The sequence below is a fragment of the Haliotis rubra genome, unplaced genomic scaffold, assembly GCF_003918875.1.
Source record: "Haliotis rubra isolate DU_JTF1 unplaced genomic scaffold, ASM391887v1 Scf97, whole genome shotgun sequence".
Classification (NCBI taxonomy): domain Eukaryota; kingdom Metazoa; phylum Mollusca; class Gastropoda; order Lepetellida; family Haliotidae; genus Haliotis; species Haliotis rubra.
The window spans coordinates 1,868,841-1,887,449 of record NW_025767712.1 but is presented as its reverse complement, the minus strand read 5'-3'; the positions used below and the strand labels follow the sequence as shown (position 1 = coordinate 1,887,449).

The window sequence follows — 18,609 nt, the reverse complement described above, 5'->3', positions numbered from 1 at the left end:
TATTTTTAGAGCATTACCTAAGTAGTGTTTCTCATTTCTTTGTATTTTCAAGGTAACTACTGATTTTCTTCCAATTGGGGTGTTTTTTGTTTTTTTGTTTTGACAATTTAAACAAAATCAGTTTCATGTGTCATGAGAACACATTTTACAGTATAAAGTGGTAAATGACATTTCTATATTTGTTTAATTTATGTACTTTTTTAAATGTGGGGTGAGAGACAGAGAGAGATAATGTTTATTTAAGCATCACTTTCTGTACGTAGGGGTTATATGGGGGTGGGGGCTTAATCCCATTTGTCGGTTTTCTTTAGACAGTAGTACACAATAACCACTCAATGGCAAAATGGTTTGTTTGGGTTTTATTTATGGCCTCTGTTATATCAAATGTTTATTTAACATATTTTGGATCAATTGACACGACTATCAATCAAATGTCATGAACATGTATCACGATGAAACACGGTAAAATCAGATCAAAATCAGTCTTATCATCCACTCATACAGAAATCCGAACATTTCTTCACCTTTCATTGCAGGGATACTTTTCATTCATCTCAAATACAATTAACATAAATTTACATGACACCTCATTCCTTTGATAAATTACCAGTCCCTCAAAAATGTTGAAATTTACCAATCCTTCAAGTATGTTTTAAAAATTCATTACCATTTTTTTTGGTCAGTTGAATAAATAGAACTGCATCTTACCCCTCTAAACCCATCGCGATCATTGATACATTTTTGCAACCTCTTGAAACTATTAACCCTTTCTTGTTCCTTGTGAAAAGGTGTGTGTGAAAACGTATTGAACCACGAAATCTTTCGATCAACGTGTAAAACATGTTCGTGAAATTTCAGAATATAAAATGACAACCGTTCAAATGTAATGGCGAAAGACTTTTGAGAAAGAGGCTATACAACGGTGTAGCATAAGTGGGTCACTGTTTGAAGAAACTGATCTAAGAGCGGCGTCAAAATACGATAAGGAGATATTCCTTGTACCACCACCAGTAACCTCCCTTGACATTTTCCACCAGAGGGCACTGCTTGATGGCGTGCACAGCAACGGGACACGCATTTGTCAAGAGAAGTGTCTTCAACAAAAAGGACTGTCAACCAGGTCAAAGAGTTGGAATTTAATGGCGAACTCGTTGTAACAATGCTTTCACTAGTTGTATGTGCCTGTGTATTGGCAACTATACACGTCACAGGAGGTAAGTAGGAAGGGCACCTGCAGAAACTCTAATTTAAATTCTGTGGGCCTGATCGCTTTTGATATTGATCACAGCGTGCAAAGCGATGAAAACCACCCATGCGTGACAAAAAGTCATGTTTTATGTTGATGTATATATAACTGACTGGTTATTTGCATGAGGAATTCGTCTGGCTGTCTTGGATTTGGGTAGAGTCCAGCCTATTTCGTATCAAGGCTCTAGATATTTTTTCAACATCAGGAGTACGTACAGTACAACCAGAAATTATTGAGAATTTAAGATTGTAATTTTTGATATTTTTTTAACTCATTACTCACGTATTAAATGTGAATATTAGCAGAACATAACTCCAGATTCAAAGACAGGTGAACAGTTAGTATTTTGTCAAGTCACCATGGGCAGCAATGCAGTCTTCAATGCGGCGGGGCATACTAGATCTACTGATCAAAGAAGTTAGAAAGTCTTGGTCCATGCTGTCCCAATGTCGGACCACCTCTTCTTTCATTTCAGCAATATTTGTCAGATTTTTCTTATTGACACTTTCCTTCATAAGTCCCCAAACATTTTCTATTGGATTTAGGTCAGGGCTATAGCTTGGCCAATCTAATAATGTCATATTTTGGGTCCGAAACCGGCCTGTGAATGCTTTGAACGATGTTTTTGGTCGTTGTCCTGCTGGAAAATCCAAAAATTTCCCTAAAACACGTGAGCAGATGGAAGTAAATGTCCCTCGAGAATATCTGTGTACCGCTCACTGTTCGTATCCCCTTCAAATACACAGAGGGGCGTTGCCCCTAACACAGATATGCCACCCCACACGTTAAATATCGGACTGTACTTTGGGTGCTGATAAAAAAGGTTTTTCCGTTTGTTTGGTCCAGAATTTCAGTGTATTAGGAAACAGCCACACAGAACTTTCATCTGAGAAAATCACATTGTCCCAGTTAAAATTTCTATGCTGTAAGCACCAGTTCAACCTTCGCTCGTTTTGTTCAGGTTTCATGATCGGTGATGGAATTCTTCGACTTTTCTGCCAACCCATCACATGCAGCTCAGTTCTAATTGTCTCCTTACAGACAGCCACATTTCCTCTATTAATCATATCCAGCCCAACGTTTTTTAAACTCCTTCATTTGTTTTTAGAAACAAGAATACCAAGCCGCCTCCTGTCACCGACAGTCAATTTTCTGGGCCTACCTGCGCCTCCCTGGTGCTCAATGCCATATCCATTTGCAATATTTTTCAAAACACGATAAACAGTGGACAAAGGGATGCCTGTTCTACTTGAAATCACCGTAGCTGATCTGATGTCCTTGTTATAATACTCTAAAATCAACTTCCTCTTCTCTAAATCATCCATACTGAGGATCACTGAGTTGTCTCTCTCTTGAATGAAACCAAGCACTTGATAGCTGGTCAAGGTTGTTGTAGAAATCCAATTAAACATATTCCTAAAATTTTCAATAATTTCTGGTCATACTATATATATATTCCTTATTTTTTCAATATAGGAGTACTGGAAAAACTGAAGAGTACATTTAGAGCACTGAATGGAATTTAATGGGGTATCAGTAATCTTGTGTTTCTTTTCATATATGCACCACAACATTGCTACTCTTGTGTAAACAGGTCAATAAACAATAAAACAATACTTTTTCAGATAAATATGTCTGTAAATGATTTTAAGACTGTACACGATAGCTGTGATGCGTATCTGCTACGTTTTCTAAATTATTTCCTACCATATCATGCATATTTTATATCCGTACATACGCCAATACGGCCCTTATCTGAAGCCCTGCTGTACTGTAGGCAAACTAATCACGGAATTAAAAAACAAATGGAATTACCAAATGTCATCAGGTCATGTGACACACAACTGACAAACCATGGTGGACATTTTCCTTATTAACAAATTACATCAAGTAAAACCTTTATACTGGTGTTTAATTTCACAACATATTTTCCTAAATTCCTGAGGATAAGGCCAACAAGAGATGAAAGCCACAATCAGAAAAATATGGTTAGGGCCTATTGTTATTCCATTTATTTCAGTTTGACATAACGTCAGTATTCCAAATTATCAAATATTCTAAATTTTGTGAAATAATGCACCTACCATGCTGATACATATGAACTTATTTGCAGGCAGCCTATCGGATTCTCTCAGCTACTATGAAGTGATCGACCATGTCAACATTTTCTCGAGGTCGAAACGAAGTGTTGATGATGCGGAAGAGGGTTTAACAAGAGAATTCAGTTTTCATGCTTACAACAGGTAATTTGAAATATAAAAAGATATTTCAAAGCAGATATTCTAAACTTTTCTTCCAGCTGGGGTTGCCATTTGCCACTATTACAGAGGTACAGATAAGCTGCGTACATGCGTAAATTACGCAAATATTTTTGTGAAAACTCAATTCCTATTAAGTCTATTGCGTACGGGTAAGCTTGAATTTTTGTAAATACTCAATAAATTTGATCTTACATGCGTACACACAAAAGAGATAAAATAACTGAGGTATATTGAGAGGTTCTATTTCGGGCACCTGAACTTGACATCTTGCAGCATTTCTGATCGTTTCTCATATAACAGATCAAATACAAATAACAAACACATAAACCAACATTTAAACTTTATTATAGTTTTACAATTTATGGAAAATGGCAAAATACCCAACTGAGTTTGAGTGAGGTGGGTTCAATTTATTTGGTTACTCAAAGGAAAATTAGGATACCCAATTGAGATGAACACAAGCGAGTACATAACTCAATGGCTCAAAATTTATCTGTAGCTCTGCTATTATCATTGTGTTATGGGTTTTCAGACAATTAAGAAGATCCATTGTTGACTTCATTATCAAATATGTGCAATGTCTGTGTCACGCTACGTTGTAGCACAAGTAAACAGTCCTAAAAATGTGACATCCAAAATCCTATGGCCGGAGGATACATAAGGATGATCGTCTCTGCAAAATGGTGTTTTATGATCTGTATACATCTCATGTATACATCCCACATTAATATATTTTTTATTTGACTTGTACTCAATGTACTCGCAATGGGCTGTGGGCAGCTGCAATTTATCAATAATTTCATCAGTCAGTTCATCACTGTAAATCCAAATAAGCTTGTGATGCTGTTGTCTGTTACAGTGTAGACATAGATTTTACTGTTCATGAACAGTTTTTGTATGTTTGTAAAAATATTGTAAAAAAGAAGTATAAGTTCCTTTCAGCAATAATTTAGCTTGTTTAGATATTATTGGTATATTGTGCCAAACTGAATACAATAACAATTCTTTTTCAGAACTTTCACATGTCACCTACGTCCAAGAACTGAGATATTTTCTCCCGGGTTTAAGATCACTGTTATTCATGGAGACAATAGCAGGGAGGTTGTTGGTCTTCAAGAAGGAAACTTCTACACAGGAAATGTTGTTGGTAAGTGTCTGCCAAGTCTAGTGGTGTATACAGCCAGTCCTGAACCCTGTTAACTCTAAGCATGGCCAGATGATCATCACACAAACTATACTTCAAGGTCTGAAGAACATTATCAGTCCAGGTCAAGTGTCTCTATTCTAGACTTGTGACAGTTCAGTATGTAACAGGACTCTGGCATTCTTCTGTGTGTATGTCAATAGGCTGATCTGTTTGTATGCTGTTAGTTTCATCATACTTTTGTAGGTGGATCACAACAGTTTTATCATGTGCACCACAGATACAGTCATCTTTTGTGTTAACTTTCCAATTTTATATGATGAATACCCAAGAACCATTTCCTGTCATAGTTAATTTTGAGCCAGATTTGATTGACACAGTGCCAAAAATATCTGTCAAAAATTACTTTGACAGGTGAAAGAACATTTGTGCTGATTTAATGATAAGGAAGATACAGATTGTGACTATCATTTCTGAGAAGGAAATGGGCCAAGGGTATTTATCACACCAGTAGAGGAATGTCATGCATATGTAACACTGGATCAGTAAAGATGAGGAGAGGACAGACATAGGAGGAACATATTTAACCTGCCCTTTAAATATTATGTTTGGCTCAAAAATGGTCCAAAACTTGTGCATTCAGCAGAACTTCTGCATTTTGATGACATTTTGATATTGTATATCTGGATATAGCACTGAGTTCATTGTTGTTTCACAGGTGTGGAAGATTCAGAAGTGCACGGCTACTTTGAAGGAGAAATGTTCACAGGGACTGTGTTCATGGACGGACAACTGTTTGTCATAGAGGTATGTGTAGTTGATGAGTGAGTGAATATGGTTTCACGCCACTTTTAGCAATATTCCAGCGATATCACGCCGGGGGACACCAGAAATGGGCGTAACATGCAGTTGATGACATCCATCCATACCACATATATCAGCATGATTGATTTGTCGTCAAGGCCCCATGTTTGACAGACAGCAATGTGTAATTACAGCACAATGATAATTTCTTCACAAAATATCAGCATCACGTGGATACATTTTCTTCAATGCAGAAAATTTTAAGGTGGATAGTAAGGTAATTATTGTATTGAATGTTGACCAAACATTGTACATGGGCTGCTTCTGGCTGCTTCATGTCTAGCCATCTGATGCCATGATTGTGGATGAAGTCCCAGTGGTACCTCATTTTGTCTTGTCATCTAAGATTCATGCACTAATATAACTGAGATATTGTTCAAGATGATATTCAACCCAACTCTCTCAAGTTTTTTCAAGGTTTTTAATGAACTAAAAAACGCCACCAAGGGTGGTACATGAGCTATAATATTAAATCATAAAAACAAAAGTTACAAGATGGACAAAGGCAAAAAAGTAATGGTAATTACAACAAAACCAAAAAAGAAACATATTGTGATATAAAAATATACAGAAACGTATCATAATTAAAGAAGTTGTCTTAAATGATGTACAGTATACATACAATTACATCAATTATTGTGCAAGCAAATGCGTATCAGGAGTTTTGGAAACTAATATTTATAAACTTTTTTAATTCATTGAATTTCTTAGTAGATATAAGTTTTTTGAAATTTAACTAGATTTTGCCAAACAAAGTAATAATCTCACTGAATTTGGTTGAGATATTCAGTACCATTTTCACATTTGTTTCCCAGCCTATGTGGCGCCATGTTGATGAAGCTAGCAGACTGAAGTACAGGGGAAGGATGGTTGTGTACAGAGGCTCTGACATCAAGCTGGACTTCAACCAACATGAAGCAAGAAAAAGGTAAAGGGGTGTAAGACGAGTAAAGTGGAACAACAAAGCTAGTGACATTATTACATATGAAATGAGTGCTTTTTTGTTTATAACATGATGAAACCATCAAAGAATATTATGCTGGCCATTGTTGCCTCATTATCAATCTCTCCTTCATTACAGTGTTACATGTATTACTAAGCTGCTTTGTGTTTCAGGGGGACATTTTGTGGGTCTGTCCATGCAGAGGATGAGGCTGACCCTGAGGATGCCCAGAAACCACCTACATCTCACAAAGGTTGGTACCTCCATGGGAATTCCATGTTAGAATAGGTCCCCTAAATTGTTTGCCAAAATTGATCTAAAAGTTTTGACAAGTTTCAACACCAAAAATAGCATGTTGACAATTCCATTTCAGATATTCCATTTAGTTCTGTAATTGCATTACTTTTTATTATAATAGTGAAAAGTTTATGCACACCAGTCTAAACTTTTTAATAGAAAATACAGACTGTCATGATCTTATGAAGATCACTTGCACACTGGTCAAAAGGTTGGCCTGGGTGCATTTTTTAGCAGGATGCTTAATGCAACACAAATGTTGATCTTATGATAAGTAGATGGTCATCTAGCAGGAACTTTACAAAGATGAGGTGCCAACATGCCATCTTTGCACAACATTTCTAAAAAGTTAATGCAGATTCATCAGTTTGTGAGTGCTGATGTAAATCAATGGCAATGTTCTTGGCAGTTTATTCCGGCATGATGCATTCTGCACTATTTCCCAAGTTACTTTTATGAATGATATTTTTCACTTTGATGAATTCATGTATAATAGTACATTGGGAAGAGATTATTATGTTTGTGTGTTTTCATATCATAAATGTCATATTAGGAATACAGAGTACCGGTATGTGTTATGTTAACCATAGAATTGCACTTTATATACCTATTATGGTTTTTAGATTGCTAAAACACACTCTGCTAATAATCTCTAATTGTGTCTTGGATCTCCATGTTACTGTTGACTATCTTAAGTGATGATACCTTTGCAGGTTTTGCTGGACGTAGTAAGAGATCCACTCCGAGCTGGAACACTTGTCAGCTTGTAGCTGTAGCCGATTACAGGTTCTACCAGAGGATTGGGGGCAGTGACATTTATACCACAGCATCGTATATGGTTAGTAGTCATTAAACAGATTAGCTCCAAACTACCATATGATCGTGAAGCTGACATAAACACTGAATCACATAGTCACATTCCGGTCACAACAACTTTCATGAATATGTCTCCATTTTACATGTCACTAATTTACAACATCTAGAGTTAAGCTGGATGCTGTCACTAGACATTGGGGCTAAGATGATCCCACGTTACCAGTCAGTGACTCTTCATACTCTCCATCGCCCAACAAAATGGTTGGGGAAAATTTTCTGTGTTTTTATATCCAGTCCATCCTATGAAAATTAAAAAATTGTGTTTTAAATTCTTGGCTTGGAATGTGCAGTGGAGAGGTGTGTTTGGATGAGAGATGTTATTACTGTTCTTGGGGAACATAACACAGAAGGTTGGCACTATATCTCAGGTTAAGGGAGAGAGAATAAAATAATATCAGTATTAGGAAAATGGAAACAATACATTGATATTGCATGATATGATAATTACTTTACAACCAGCAATATATCCAAGCATTACCAAGGCCTCCTCTCACCTTTATTCTGTGTCAGGCTGGTGTGATAGAGAGAGTAGACGCGCTCTACAAGAGTACAGTGTGGAACAGTGCTGGACTCACAGGACTTGGATTTGAGATTGCCTTGGTAAGTAGCAATTTGGGCTCTGTGAATACTTTACCCCTCAGGCAGGTTCAGACTACTTGAGTGCTGGACCAGGGGAGATAACTCACATCTCCACTTCTGCATTGTAGACAAATTTGCATAGAAACGGTAATGTGTCTTGATGCACTTTGACTTAGATGATGCTATGAAAATAAGGTCATTTGTGTGGTCTTTAAGGATGCTTATTAAATGTAATGCTCACTGGTTGCAGGACAAGGTAAGAAGGAGTATCCAGATTTTGTGTGTTAAAAGAAAGTGATTATGCTTAATAGTGCCATAACAGGCAATCTTAAAGTACTTCTTACTTTGTGTTCTGCATGTTTTATTGTTAGATTGTTTGCCTAGTTTCCCTTTGCAGCATCATTTCTGTTGTGTTGCCACTTAATCCATAAATAGACCCGTGAAGATCCGGGTTAAAATTGCTCTTCAGTAACCCATGCTTGTCGTAAGAGGATACTAAAGTGATCAGGTGGTCAGGCTCGCTGACTTGGTTGACACATCATCGTATCCCAGTTGCGTAGAACGATGCTCGTGGTGTCTATCACTGGATTTTCTGGTCCAGACGTGATTATTTACAGACCACCGTCATATAGCCGGAATATTGCTGAATGCGGTGTAAAACTAAACTCACTCACTAATCCATAAATAATGTCTAACAGTGTACAGTCTTCACCCAAGACACCTAACATTGTCCCATATTTCATTATCCCTTGCTAAAGCCTACTCTGATTTAGTAGGCTGTGATTCTCTCTTACAGATGGAGATCTATGTGAGCCCGACTACTGTGACAGGCGATGCTGTACACTTCAACATGGCCAGGTCAAGTTGGGACACACTCAGGCTACTCCAGGTTTGTGATCAAGGGCTTGATCATACACTAAAGAGAATTGAATTTCATATGGCAGCTTTCAAAGTGACTTAGTTTAGGTTTTGGTCACATAAATTTTCCTTTCAGAAATAATAAGGAAGTAAGCCCACTCAATCTCAAACTCGTTCTTAACACATCCCTTCAAAATGGTATGCTAAATCCCTTCATGCTTTTATAGTAAAACAGAGTAGTAGAGGAAATGATTGTCCTGGACCAAGTCCAACAAAAGCCTCTGCAAAGCCTTATTTCCCAAATAAGGCTTTGGTCGGACCCTTAGCTCTTGCTACCATTACCCCTACTGCTTAAAAGTAGTAAAATGTCCCCGGCAGCCACAATTCCCCAAGGGAGAAATAGAAATGTATTGCGCTTCCTCCCAAGGGGAATTGTGTATCACATCACACAAAGTTGCGACGGTGGGATACGAACCCACATGTACAGCTTGCGCAGACTATACATAATGGGCCGCACCACTCAACCGACTGAGCTACCGCGGACTTAGCTGAAGTAGGTCAGTTTAACGGGTATTGTATCACGCACCCACGCATCACGTGCTGTTGACAGGATCAATAGTCCTCTGTCTGGCCCATCAAGTAGTACAAGGTAGGTTCGTCTGATTTTATTTTCATTTTATCTATGTCCACGTGCCGCTATGTCACGTTGACCTCGATGAAACAGTTTAATGTGAATCGCCTATGATCTCTTTGGTGTTCGTAATAAAGGCTTGCTGGGCTTTTTGTATCCCCTGTTCTATGTACTTTTTTTTCTCGTCCTCGCTTATAGCAGACTTACGAGACTTGGATCGAATCTCTTGTTTCATTTTGTCATATTTTGTGAGTTCAGAGAGGATCAAACGAAACTCCTCCTCTGAGATTTTGTTGTCAGTGAGTGCCGCTGAAATACGGTCGCTTACCGTGTTCAGCTTTGCTTCAGCTAGAATTCTAATTTCATCGTGTTTCAACGCCTTACGATGCAGTCTGCGTGATGCAAACTTAAGCACCAACCCTAACACCCCTGTCACCCCAGCTGTTATTTCAAGGCCTAGCACTATAGGTGCGGCCACGATGGTAGCTAATAACCCAACACCTGCCGCCCCTAGTCCCATGCTGGTTGCCATAAGGGTAGTATCAGTCCCGTCCACGGCATTGAAAGCTCTATGGTACTTCTTATATAGTGCTTTCCGCTTGTCGCGGTCTTGTTCTAGTTGACGTTTTACATCGCATAACTGTCTCAAGCGGAACCCGTCTACGGTTTCCAGGGTCTTCACTACTTCATCTATGCCTGGGTACAGTCCCATCCTATAATATATATTACGAAAGATATTTTAATTGGGTTTCAGTTAATAGCCGATCCGGGTATACTATTCTGGTACTAGTTCAGGGATATAGCTCAATCCCATAATATATTTTAATTGGGTTTCATTTAACCTTCGATTAATGTACTTAAAACCGATAATACTTAGATTAACGTGCGTGTAAAAAAGCGGGGTCTTAGCTCTACGCCCATTAAGGAGACGAACCCCATCAAGGGTTGGTACAGGGTCATTTTCCGATACCTTAATAATACAACAACGTTGGTTATTACACCTGGCTTCCCAACCTATCACCATATCATCTATAATGTTAATATACCTTGTAGTCAAACTTATATCCCCGAGATAGACGTCTATGATGAATGTGAAGTTTTCCGCGACATTTCTAAAAACCTCTTGGTAATCGAGTAATTTGATCTCTGTCTTCACCGTCCCACTGGAAGCTAACATGTTGCCCGAGTGGCCTGGTATTGGTATGACTTGTACACTAGATTCCGGAACGAACGATCCTATAATCATGCCGTTGTTCCTAATCTCGGAGATAGTATTATTTTGTTTCAAGGAGATATAAGGTGCGGTGAGGGTTAAGTTGAGTAACCATTCAGGCTCTTTAAAATCTGATAACGACACCCGCCTATACACGTTGTCTTTCAAGTGTAGGATGTATAAGGTGCCTTCCTCACCAGGCTGGTCGAATCCCTCCGTGTCCCCTAGATCGTTAAGTGTAGTGTTGGGGTGAAGCCAAGACATTGCTATAATACTATTACGATATTATTTCCAACTGGTTTTCTGATAATAGTTCAGGGGTGCACTTCACCCCCATGAAGTGTATGTTGTCGGGTAGGAATATCTTGGTTAGTGATATAGTGTCTTCCACGACCACGGTGACACCCTGCAGACTGGTTTTGGAGTCGACACCCACCCGCACGTAAACGTTGCAAACGTTATACTGGTGTTGTTTCCCCCACCGCAGTTTGACCCCCTTCACGATCTCTACATCATCCCGCGATGGTTCCCCTAGGTAGACTTGGATGATCAGTGTTGAGTTCGCCGGTAGACTCTCAGGATCTTGACCACGAATTCAGACACCAACTGCAATACCACGTTTTGCATGCCCGCTTTACTCGATAGCATGTGGGCTGCCATACTGGCGAGTGGGCTGATGACTACGCTTCGTCTCTGAGTCGGGATGTAAGCCACGAGCAGGGTTCCGTTGTTCACGCGACTTTATTTAGGTGGTTGTCTTTGTTATCCGTAAACACGTAGGGGAGCCGAGCCTAATATTGAGAAACCAGTCGGCTTTATCGGGTAATAACACCCACTTGTCTTCATCGGTGAAGACGAGTATATGGTTTGTTTCGGGCGACGGTAGTGCTCTCAACATCGGTTAAGTCGAACAGTTTGCCCCCGAACGATGGGTATATTATCCAGTTATCATCACCGGTGTTGACAAGGGTGTACTTAGTGTTGACTGCCGCTCTTGTGGTATCTACTATATCACTTAGGTTGCTAGTACCATTGGAGGGACTTCAACGTTTTGTAAATGCTGTTTTAAGTTGCAAAGGCGTACACTTTACCATCTACTCCGGGGTCGTCGAATCCGCGTGTGTCCCCGAGGTCGGAGATCCCTACATTGATGCATTTTTTCAACTTCATTCCAGGACCTTGTGCGCTGGTCATTTTATATGCAGCGTTACGCTGAGGTATCCTATATTCACGAGATTATGATTTATATCTAACACCGATATTATCAACTCAGGGATGTTGCCCTGGGTTAACCTCTTATACTGCCGCGGTGAAAACGACTCGGTTCTGCCGTCGTTGTATTTCTCCGTTTTCACCGGTACGGCTCTCAGTATAGTGGAAGGGTGACCCCCTTGAATGTTGTCCGTTGTGCTAACCTGGTTGAGATGAATGCACAGCTCTCGGTACGGTACTAGGTCGGGTAACTTCATGCCTGTGGCGGTAGTCGTTGGTTTTATATCGTCATGCTGTATACCGAGTGTCCTCGCCAATGGTCGACCGAGCCTCAAGGAGTTTCTTCCGTTGTTGATTAACACCACTGTACCGTTTGAGTCGTTCATCTTGAGTTCGGCTCCCAGGGGTTTGAAGACCTCGTCGCTTAGAGAGCACACGCTGTAGTAACCATCAATTATCTTGTTGCTAGCGCCACCTACGATCAGTTTATTGTTGCTAGCGTTGATGTTAGTCCATCGTGGTAGGTAGGTGATATCGCACAGTGCGACTTCGAGTTGACCCGACGTGTTATCGATCGCGTGCGTCAGCTGAACGGCCTTGCCGCTCGTTATTCCTGGAAGTGTTATGTACATGTTAGAGTATATATGCTCATTATATAATAGTTTTAAAATGTACAAGCCGGGAGTGTTTTATCCTAAACAGGACGTAGATTTCTCCCACATTAAGATCGTAGTCGCTGATGGGGGGTATTTCGACTACCGGCCTATAAATGTGTTCGACCAGTATAAACTTTCGGCGACTAGCGTCAAGGCAGTACACGCTTGGTTCAACAACCCGATGCAGTTCTGGCAGAATCAACTCAACTTCGCCGTGTGGTGCGCTACAACGGGGTGTGGTGTGACATTGACCGACACTCGGCGTGGCCCACTGAGTCAGTCTGTGTTCACGTTCCACGTATACTACCAGGTCAGGCGTATCCTCAAAGAGATCAGCGCCCCGCTCCCACAGGAAAAGGCGTGGAATGCAGTAAACAACCAGTACGATAGACGGGCCTACGAACGTATTTGCAACGAATTCGAACTAAACACGAAGACGGATTGGCGTTTGCCGGGACCGAACCACGGGTTGGGTATCCCCATCGTTCACAATATGCCCCTCGTGGAAGCCAGCGAGAAGTTGAAGGAATGGGGATACAAGTCGTATCATCACCTCACAACGAACGAGTGGGATGACCGTTACATGGCTTTTCGACAACAGTAAGGATTACAGAGTCTGGAGGTTCGAGCAGGGGCAGCGGATGACTGGAAAAAGTTCATGCTGGACACGTCGAGAGGGTTCACTTCGTGCGGGGTAATCAGGTTAAGCGACTCAATTGAACGTGCGTGTGAGGCTGTTGGGTGCGCAGACGCAAACGCTTCCATATCCTAGGCAAGGGGACTGCTTACGGCGGCTCAGAAACAGTTAGTTGTCAACGTTGAGGATGCTATCAATGCTCCAGTTGATCTCCCGAGTGCCATCAAACACTACCAAGGCGTGTTGGAATACGCCAGGTCGAAAGTCGACTACGTGTTCGGCGTGGGACTGTACATGGCTCCGAGTGATATGCAACTGAGAGTAAAAAAAGTGGTGGGCTACAACAACGAAATAGTCATAGCCACGGCGGGTCAAAAGTTGGGCGTCAACCTCGATGTCAACGTCCCCCACGTCCCACCACCCACGACCGGTGAAACGGGTATAGTGGCGCCACCCCCGGAGCCTAGGATTCAACCAACACCCCCTGTGGGGGTGACCCCACACGTTCAGCAGCACATCGATCGTAAAACAGCTATGGTGGTTGGCGGGGTCGCTGTCGGGTTGGGGCTCATTTGGTTAAAAATTCCTTAGCCGCTCGTTACACCAAACCCACCACGGCTACGATGGCTGCCCACAGGTTTTGACTAAGCCACGTGGCAGTTTTAGCCAGAGCGCTCAGCAACCACGAGACGATGCTACCCAGGATGCCAGGCAGGGCTTCGGCGGCCTTACCAGCCAGTTTAGCCAGGGCTTCCCCTAGGGATCTCAGGTGTTTTTTTACCCAGTCTTTGACACCCCCACCACTTGGTGGTGTTGTTGGTGCAGACGTGGGGGTACCCCCTGTCAGTGACACCACCAGGGTTGATATGATGAAGCCCAATGCAGTCAGAATGCTGGCGATAGTGATCCCTTGCTCCCGAACAGGGTCCGAATCCTGTCAGCTAAGCGTGGTGTCTTCATTTAGAACTTCGATCGATGGTTTCCGTACTTTCGACTGATCTGCGATCAGAGGGCTTCCCGGTTTGAGGAAGCGGATTCCAACCGAGTCCGTCTCTCGTCTTCCAAGTTTTTTATTCTCTCCTCGATACGACGTTTCATATCATCGTCTTCAGTTTCGGTGAGTTTTATTTTCTCGTGAGCGATGCGCTCGTCAACTTCGTTCAGTTTCCCCATGTTGTTAACGAAGTTCTCCGCATTACATGTTTCAAGGCTTCATCTAGACCGCACAGTTCCCTTAGGGGAAATTCGAGCCCGGCAAGGGTTTGTCATGGTATGCGTGAGCCAATATTTTTCGATACTGTCCGGCGTTTCTTTAGCACGTTGGGATATATCACCTTCATCGCCTTTGGGTCTGGCTGCTTGCAGATCTTGGACGACCTTCGGGGGAAACTTAGGTCGTGCGCCGCCGTAATCTATAAAGCCTAGTTCCTCACGGAGCAGCTGACTCCCCAGGGCTTAACTGGTGATTGTTGACAAAGCATATGGCTTCCCATCTTTTTTCATGATATCGACCCCCGGGTGAGCCTTCAATCGCAGCGTGCCCTTCTTATCGACGATAAACTTGGAATAGTCCCTCCCCAACGGCTTGATGTTGTCTTTATTTTCAACTGCGTCGTAATAATCATCAACGGCCGACTGTACAAGTTCAGTACTTAAGGGGAACGAGGTTTCATCCTGGGCATTATCATCCCACATATCATCCATAGGGATATACTCATAACCACCTTCAGCCATTATTTAGTATTAAAACTTATATATTTCATTTATATAACAATGTATGGCAGAAAACTAGATCCTTTCAGAAGATCGAGAGAGCCACTAGGTGTCAAAGCCGTGCGTCAGTCGGTGACCATCACCAACAACCCCAGCAAGATAGACCAGAATCAAACGCTGCTGGTTAGATTTCCAAACCTTGGCGCGAATGACCTCATTGTACCAGGCACTGTTCGACTGGCGTTCAACCTCACGTTGACCTCCGACAACGACAAACGTGAGCTAGTGCGGAACGTAGGTCGAGCTATCATCAAGAAAACCACCATCAAGATCACCGGTAACGAGGTGCTGAGTATCGACGACAGCGATGTGTTTCACTGCTACAGGGACCTCTGGAAAAGCGAGGAGAACGCGGCGTCAATGATGTGTACCAGGGCATCAGCAAATCGACCAGGTCGGCGCGATTGGGTATGCCTTCACGGCAGACCAGTTATCTAAGATCACGGGACGATGAAAGGCCATCGCTCAAGCGTGCACGGGAACAGGTTCTGCGTGCGCTCGACTTCGAGTTGCTCACGGAACACGCGCCGTTTTACCAGGCCGCGCTGGGTGATAGGCTTGAATACGAGCTAACGTTTAACGACTACAGCAAAGTAGTGCGTACGCCGAACGGCGATGAGGCCAGTTACGTCATAGACAACATCTCTCTGGAGTTCGACATGGTCACTAACCCGGAGCTGGCCAGGCAGGTTGAAATCAGTACTCGGGAATGTGGCCATCCTGTACGATCGCATACTGAGGCATAGATCCATCGTCGCGGGATAAGAGCGACACTGTGTGGAATATCAACCTGAACGCGTGCGGGCGCGATCGATGAAAGGCATCCTGATCGTCCCGTGGAGGATTACGAGCCGTTCGGAGGGACAGCGAAAGTTTTCAACCCGAGATTGAAAAGGTGGAAGTGACCATCGAGGGCGTGCCCAACCAGCTGTTCAGTCATGGTATGAGGGCGCACCAGCAGTGGGATGAGATAAAAAGCTGCCGAGCAAACATCCATACATAGCCAAAGACCTGGACCTATCATCCGTGCAAATCGGTGAATACTTAACCAACAAGTACGCGCTGTGGTTGGACATGCGATCCACGGATGACGATAAACTACACGGTAGCGGACGCCGTATAGACAACGGTAGTGAGGGGATTACTATCCAGATTACCAAGAAGGCTCAACCCGCTGGCAAGTTGAAATTATATCTGTATGCGTATTATGGACGCCAGCAACTTAATATTATAGACAATGGGAGATTCGTGCAAGCCATCTACTGATGGTATTAATTTACCACGCGACCCACACTGCGCTATAGTGTGCGGGCAGACTGGCTGTGGGAAGACCGTTTTCATGTTGGATATGTTGGAGGGGTACTACAGGGATGTGTTCGACCACATCGTTATCATGTGCCCTACTCTGGGTATGAATAAAACGTACACAGAAAGACCTTGGGTGATGACGGACCCGGACGTACACAGAGTCGACCCGGGGCCACGTCTGCAGGACTGGTTGAAAGCTTACCATATGAAATTTAAAGGGGAGTCGACGTTGTTTATACTGGATGACTGCAGCGCTAATCACGAGATAACAAAAAAGAGAGACATGCTATCGTACCTGGCCTTCTCTGGCCGGCACGCAAATCACAGCGTCTGGGTGCTAACGCAGAAGTTCAACTCGGTGTTGAAAGACCTCAGGGAGCAGACGCGATGGGTGGCCTTATTTCATTGCAAGGACAGGGATTCGTTCGAGGAGTGTTTGAGAGAGAACGATGTGATGAGCAAATTAGAACGGGAACGGGTGAAGAAACAGCTCGCTGAAACTAAACACGCTAAGCTCGTGCTCAAGACCGACCAACCCGTGGCCTATAGGGTGTTTTAGCTTAGCAATGCTTAGCAATGCTTAGCAAATGCTTAGCAAAGCTTAGTATAAATACTTAGCATTTAGTTATAGCTATGGCATTTGAAGTGTTTGTCGTGTTCAACTTAACCTTTATTTCTCTGTGTTTCGCTTATATCGTATATTATATAGTTAAAACTAAAACTTACTTATCACATTATAAGATGGAGTGTGAGGAATTGCTTGAACAATTGTTGGTACCCCAATCACCACAGGTGGACGATGATAAGCGAGAGAAACTGGTGGCGTTGTCTGTTGGTGGCAAAGCCAAACATTACTTTGGGGAGTACACTCCAGATAAAATTCACAAAATATCAGCCGAAGAAATCGATAAACTGTACGTTAGTTACGAGGGTAGACTAGGTGCAGAAATGACAAAGACAATAGGATCGGCTATGACCCAGATATACACTAATATTGCGTCATACTTACTTCCCATCCCCCCGGAGCGCCGACTTTACCTGTGGGAAGACCTCGAGAAAGACCCTTTTATCGAACACGCCTTGAGCTTTATTAGCTGCGATCTGTACCACAAATACAGTATGTTGTTAGCCCCGGTGATGGCGGCGATTATCACGGCAAAGCATTGTCAATTTGAGAGGAAAAATAATAATAATAGTATAGATGGATGCTGCACAGGAAACCCCCAAGCCCCAACAACTGGAGGAAACCTCCAGGGAGGTGAACCCTCCCGAGGAGACCCCCACGTTGGGGGAGACAGTGACCAGGCAGAAGAATCCTAAGAGAGTAGCTGCCGGTAAAAAACGGTGGTGTAACCAACATAAAATTATCAAGGTGACCCACCCGTCTCGATTATTGTTGGCTGTATGCGCAACTGCTGCCGTGGCTATCTCATGGTTATATACACGACACAGGAATCCCAAGGATTCCGGGGAGGGAAACCCACACGGGGAGGAACCCCCGCAATTAAAGGTCAACCCGCATATCATGCAATAAAATATATATTTTTATATCATATACATAATGTCTGAGGGGAAAACGTTCGTCAACGACGCACACCACGCCACCGTGGTCGCCAGTCTAGCCGTAGAGGTGCGCTTTCGGTTGACCAAAATGGTGCTTAAACAACCGACTATCAAGCTAGATTTCAACCTGCAGGATATGGGTATGCTAATAATGAACCTTGGTATGGCGATGGCTACAAAGACATCCTAGTAAAACAAGGGATAATACCTGAAGATATTATGAAATAAATATAGGATGGCCACGATAGCTATGATGGTCGGTGGTGCGTTAGTAAATGCCCTAGCATTTTCGGGAGTAATTTCCTCTTCTCGAAACTCACGAGAGTCACACGCGACTGAAATACAGGCAGAGAGAAAGCGCCACGACCTCGCTATTGAAAAATTACAGACAGCACAATCCGAGTACGCTAAAAAACGCATCCAGAGGATCGATTACATTAATGAACAACTCAGGCGTGAAAACCATGCCGTTCAAACATTCCACGATGTCGACGACGCAGTGAGAGAATACTACCTATTAACTGGTAAACGATTGGAACCACTCA

The 18,609-nt window shown here is 42.5% G+C and overlaps 1 protein-coding gene across 1 annotated transcript in view; it reads left to right on the top strand.

Moving 5' to 3' along the window:
• The first annotated feature begins 1,037 nt into the window (after positions 1-1,037).
• LOC124265245 (ADAM 17-like protease) overlaps positions 1,038-18,609 on the top strand; it is a 30,452-nt gene continuing 12,880 nt past the window's right edge. The window contains exons 1-9 of the mRNA XM_046700034.1: positions 1,038-1,214; positions 3,363-3,492; positions 4,524-4,657; positions 5,373-5,461; positions 6,334-6,446; positions 6,635-6,714; positions 7,472-7,596; positions 8,145-8,234; positions 9,010-9,102. Coding sequence (XP_046555990.1) covers positions 1,160-1,214; positions 3,363-3,492; positions 4,524-4,657; positions 5,373-5,461; positions 6,334-6,446; positions 6,635-6,714; positions 7,472-7,596; positions 8,145-8,234; positions 9,010-9,102 — 909 coding nt within the window. The 5' untranslated portion in view covers positions 1,038-1,159. The remainder of the gene's footprint in view (positions 1,215-3,362; positions 3,493-4,523; positions 4,658-5,372; positions 5,462-6,333; positions 6,447-6,634; positions 6,715-7,471; positions 7,597-8,144; positions 8,235-9,009; positions 9,103-18,609) is intronic.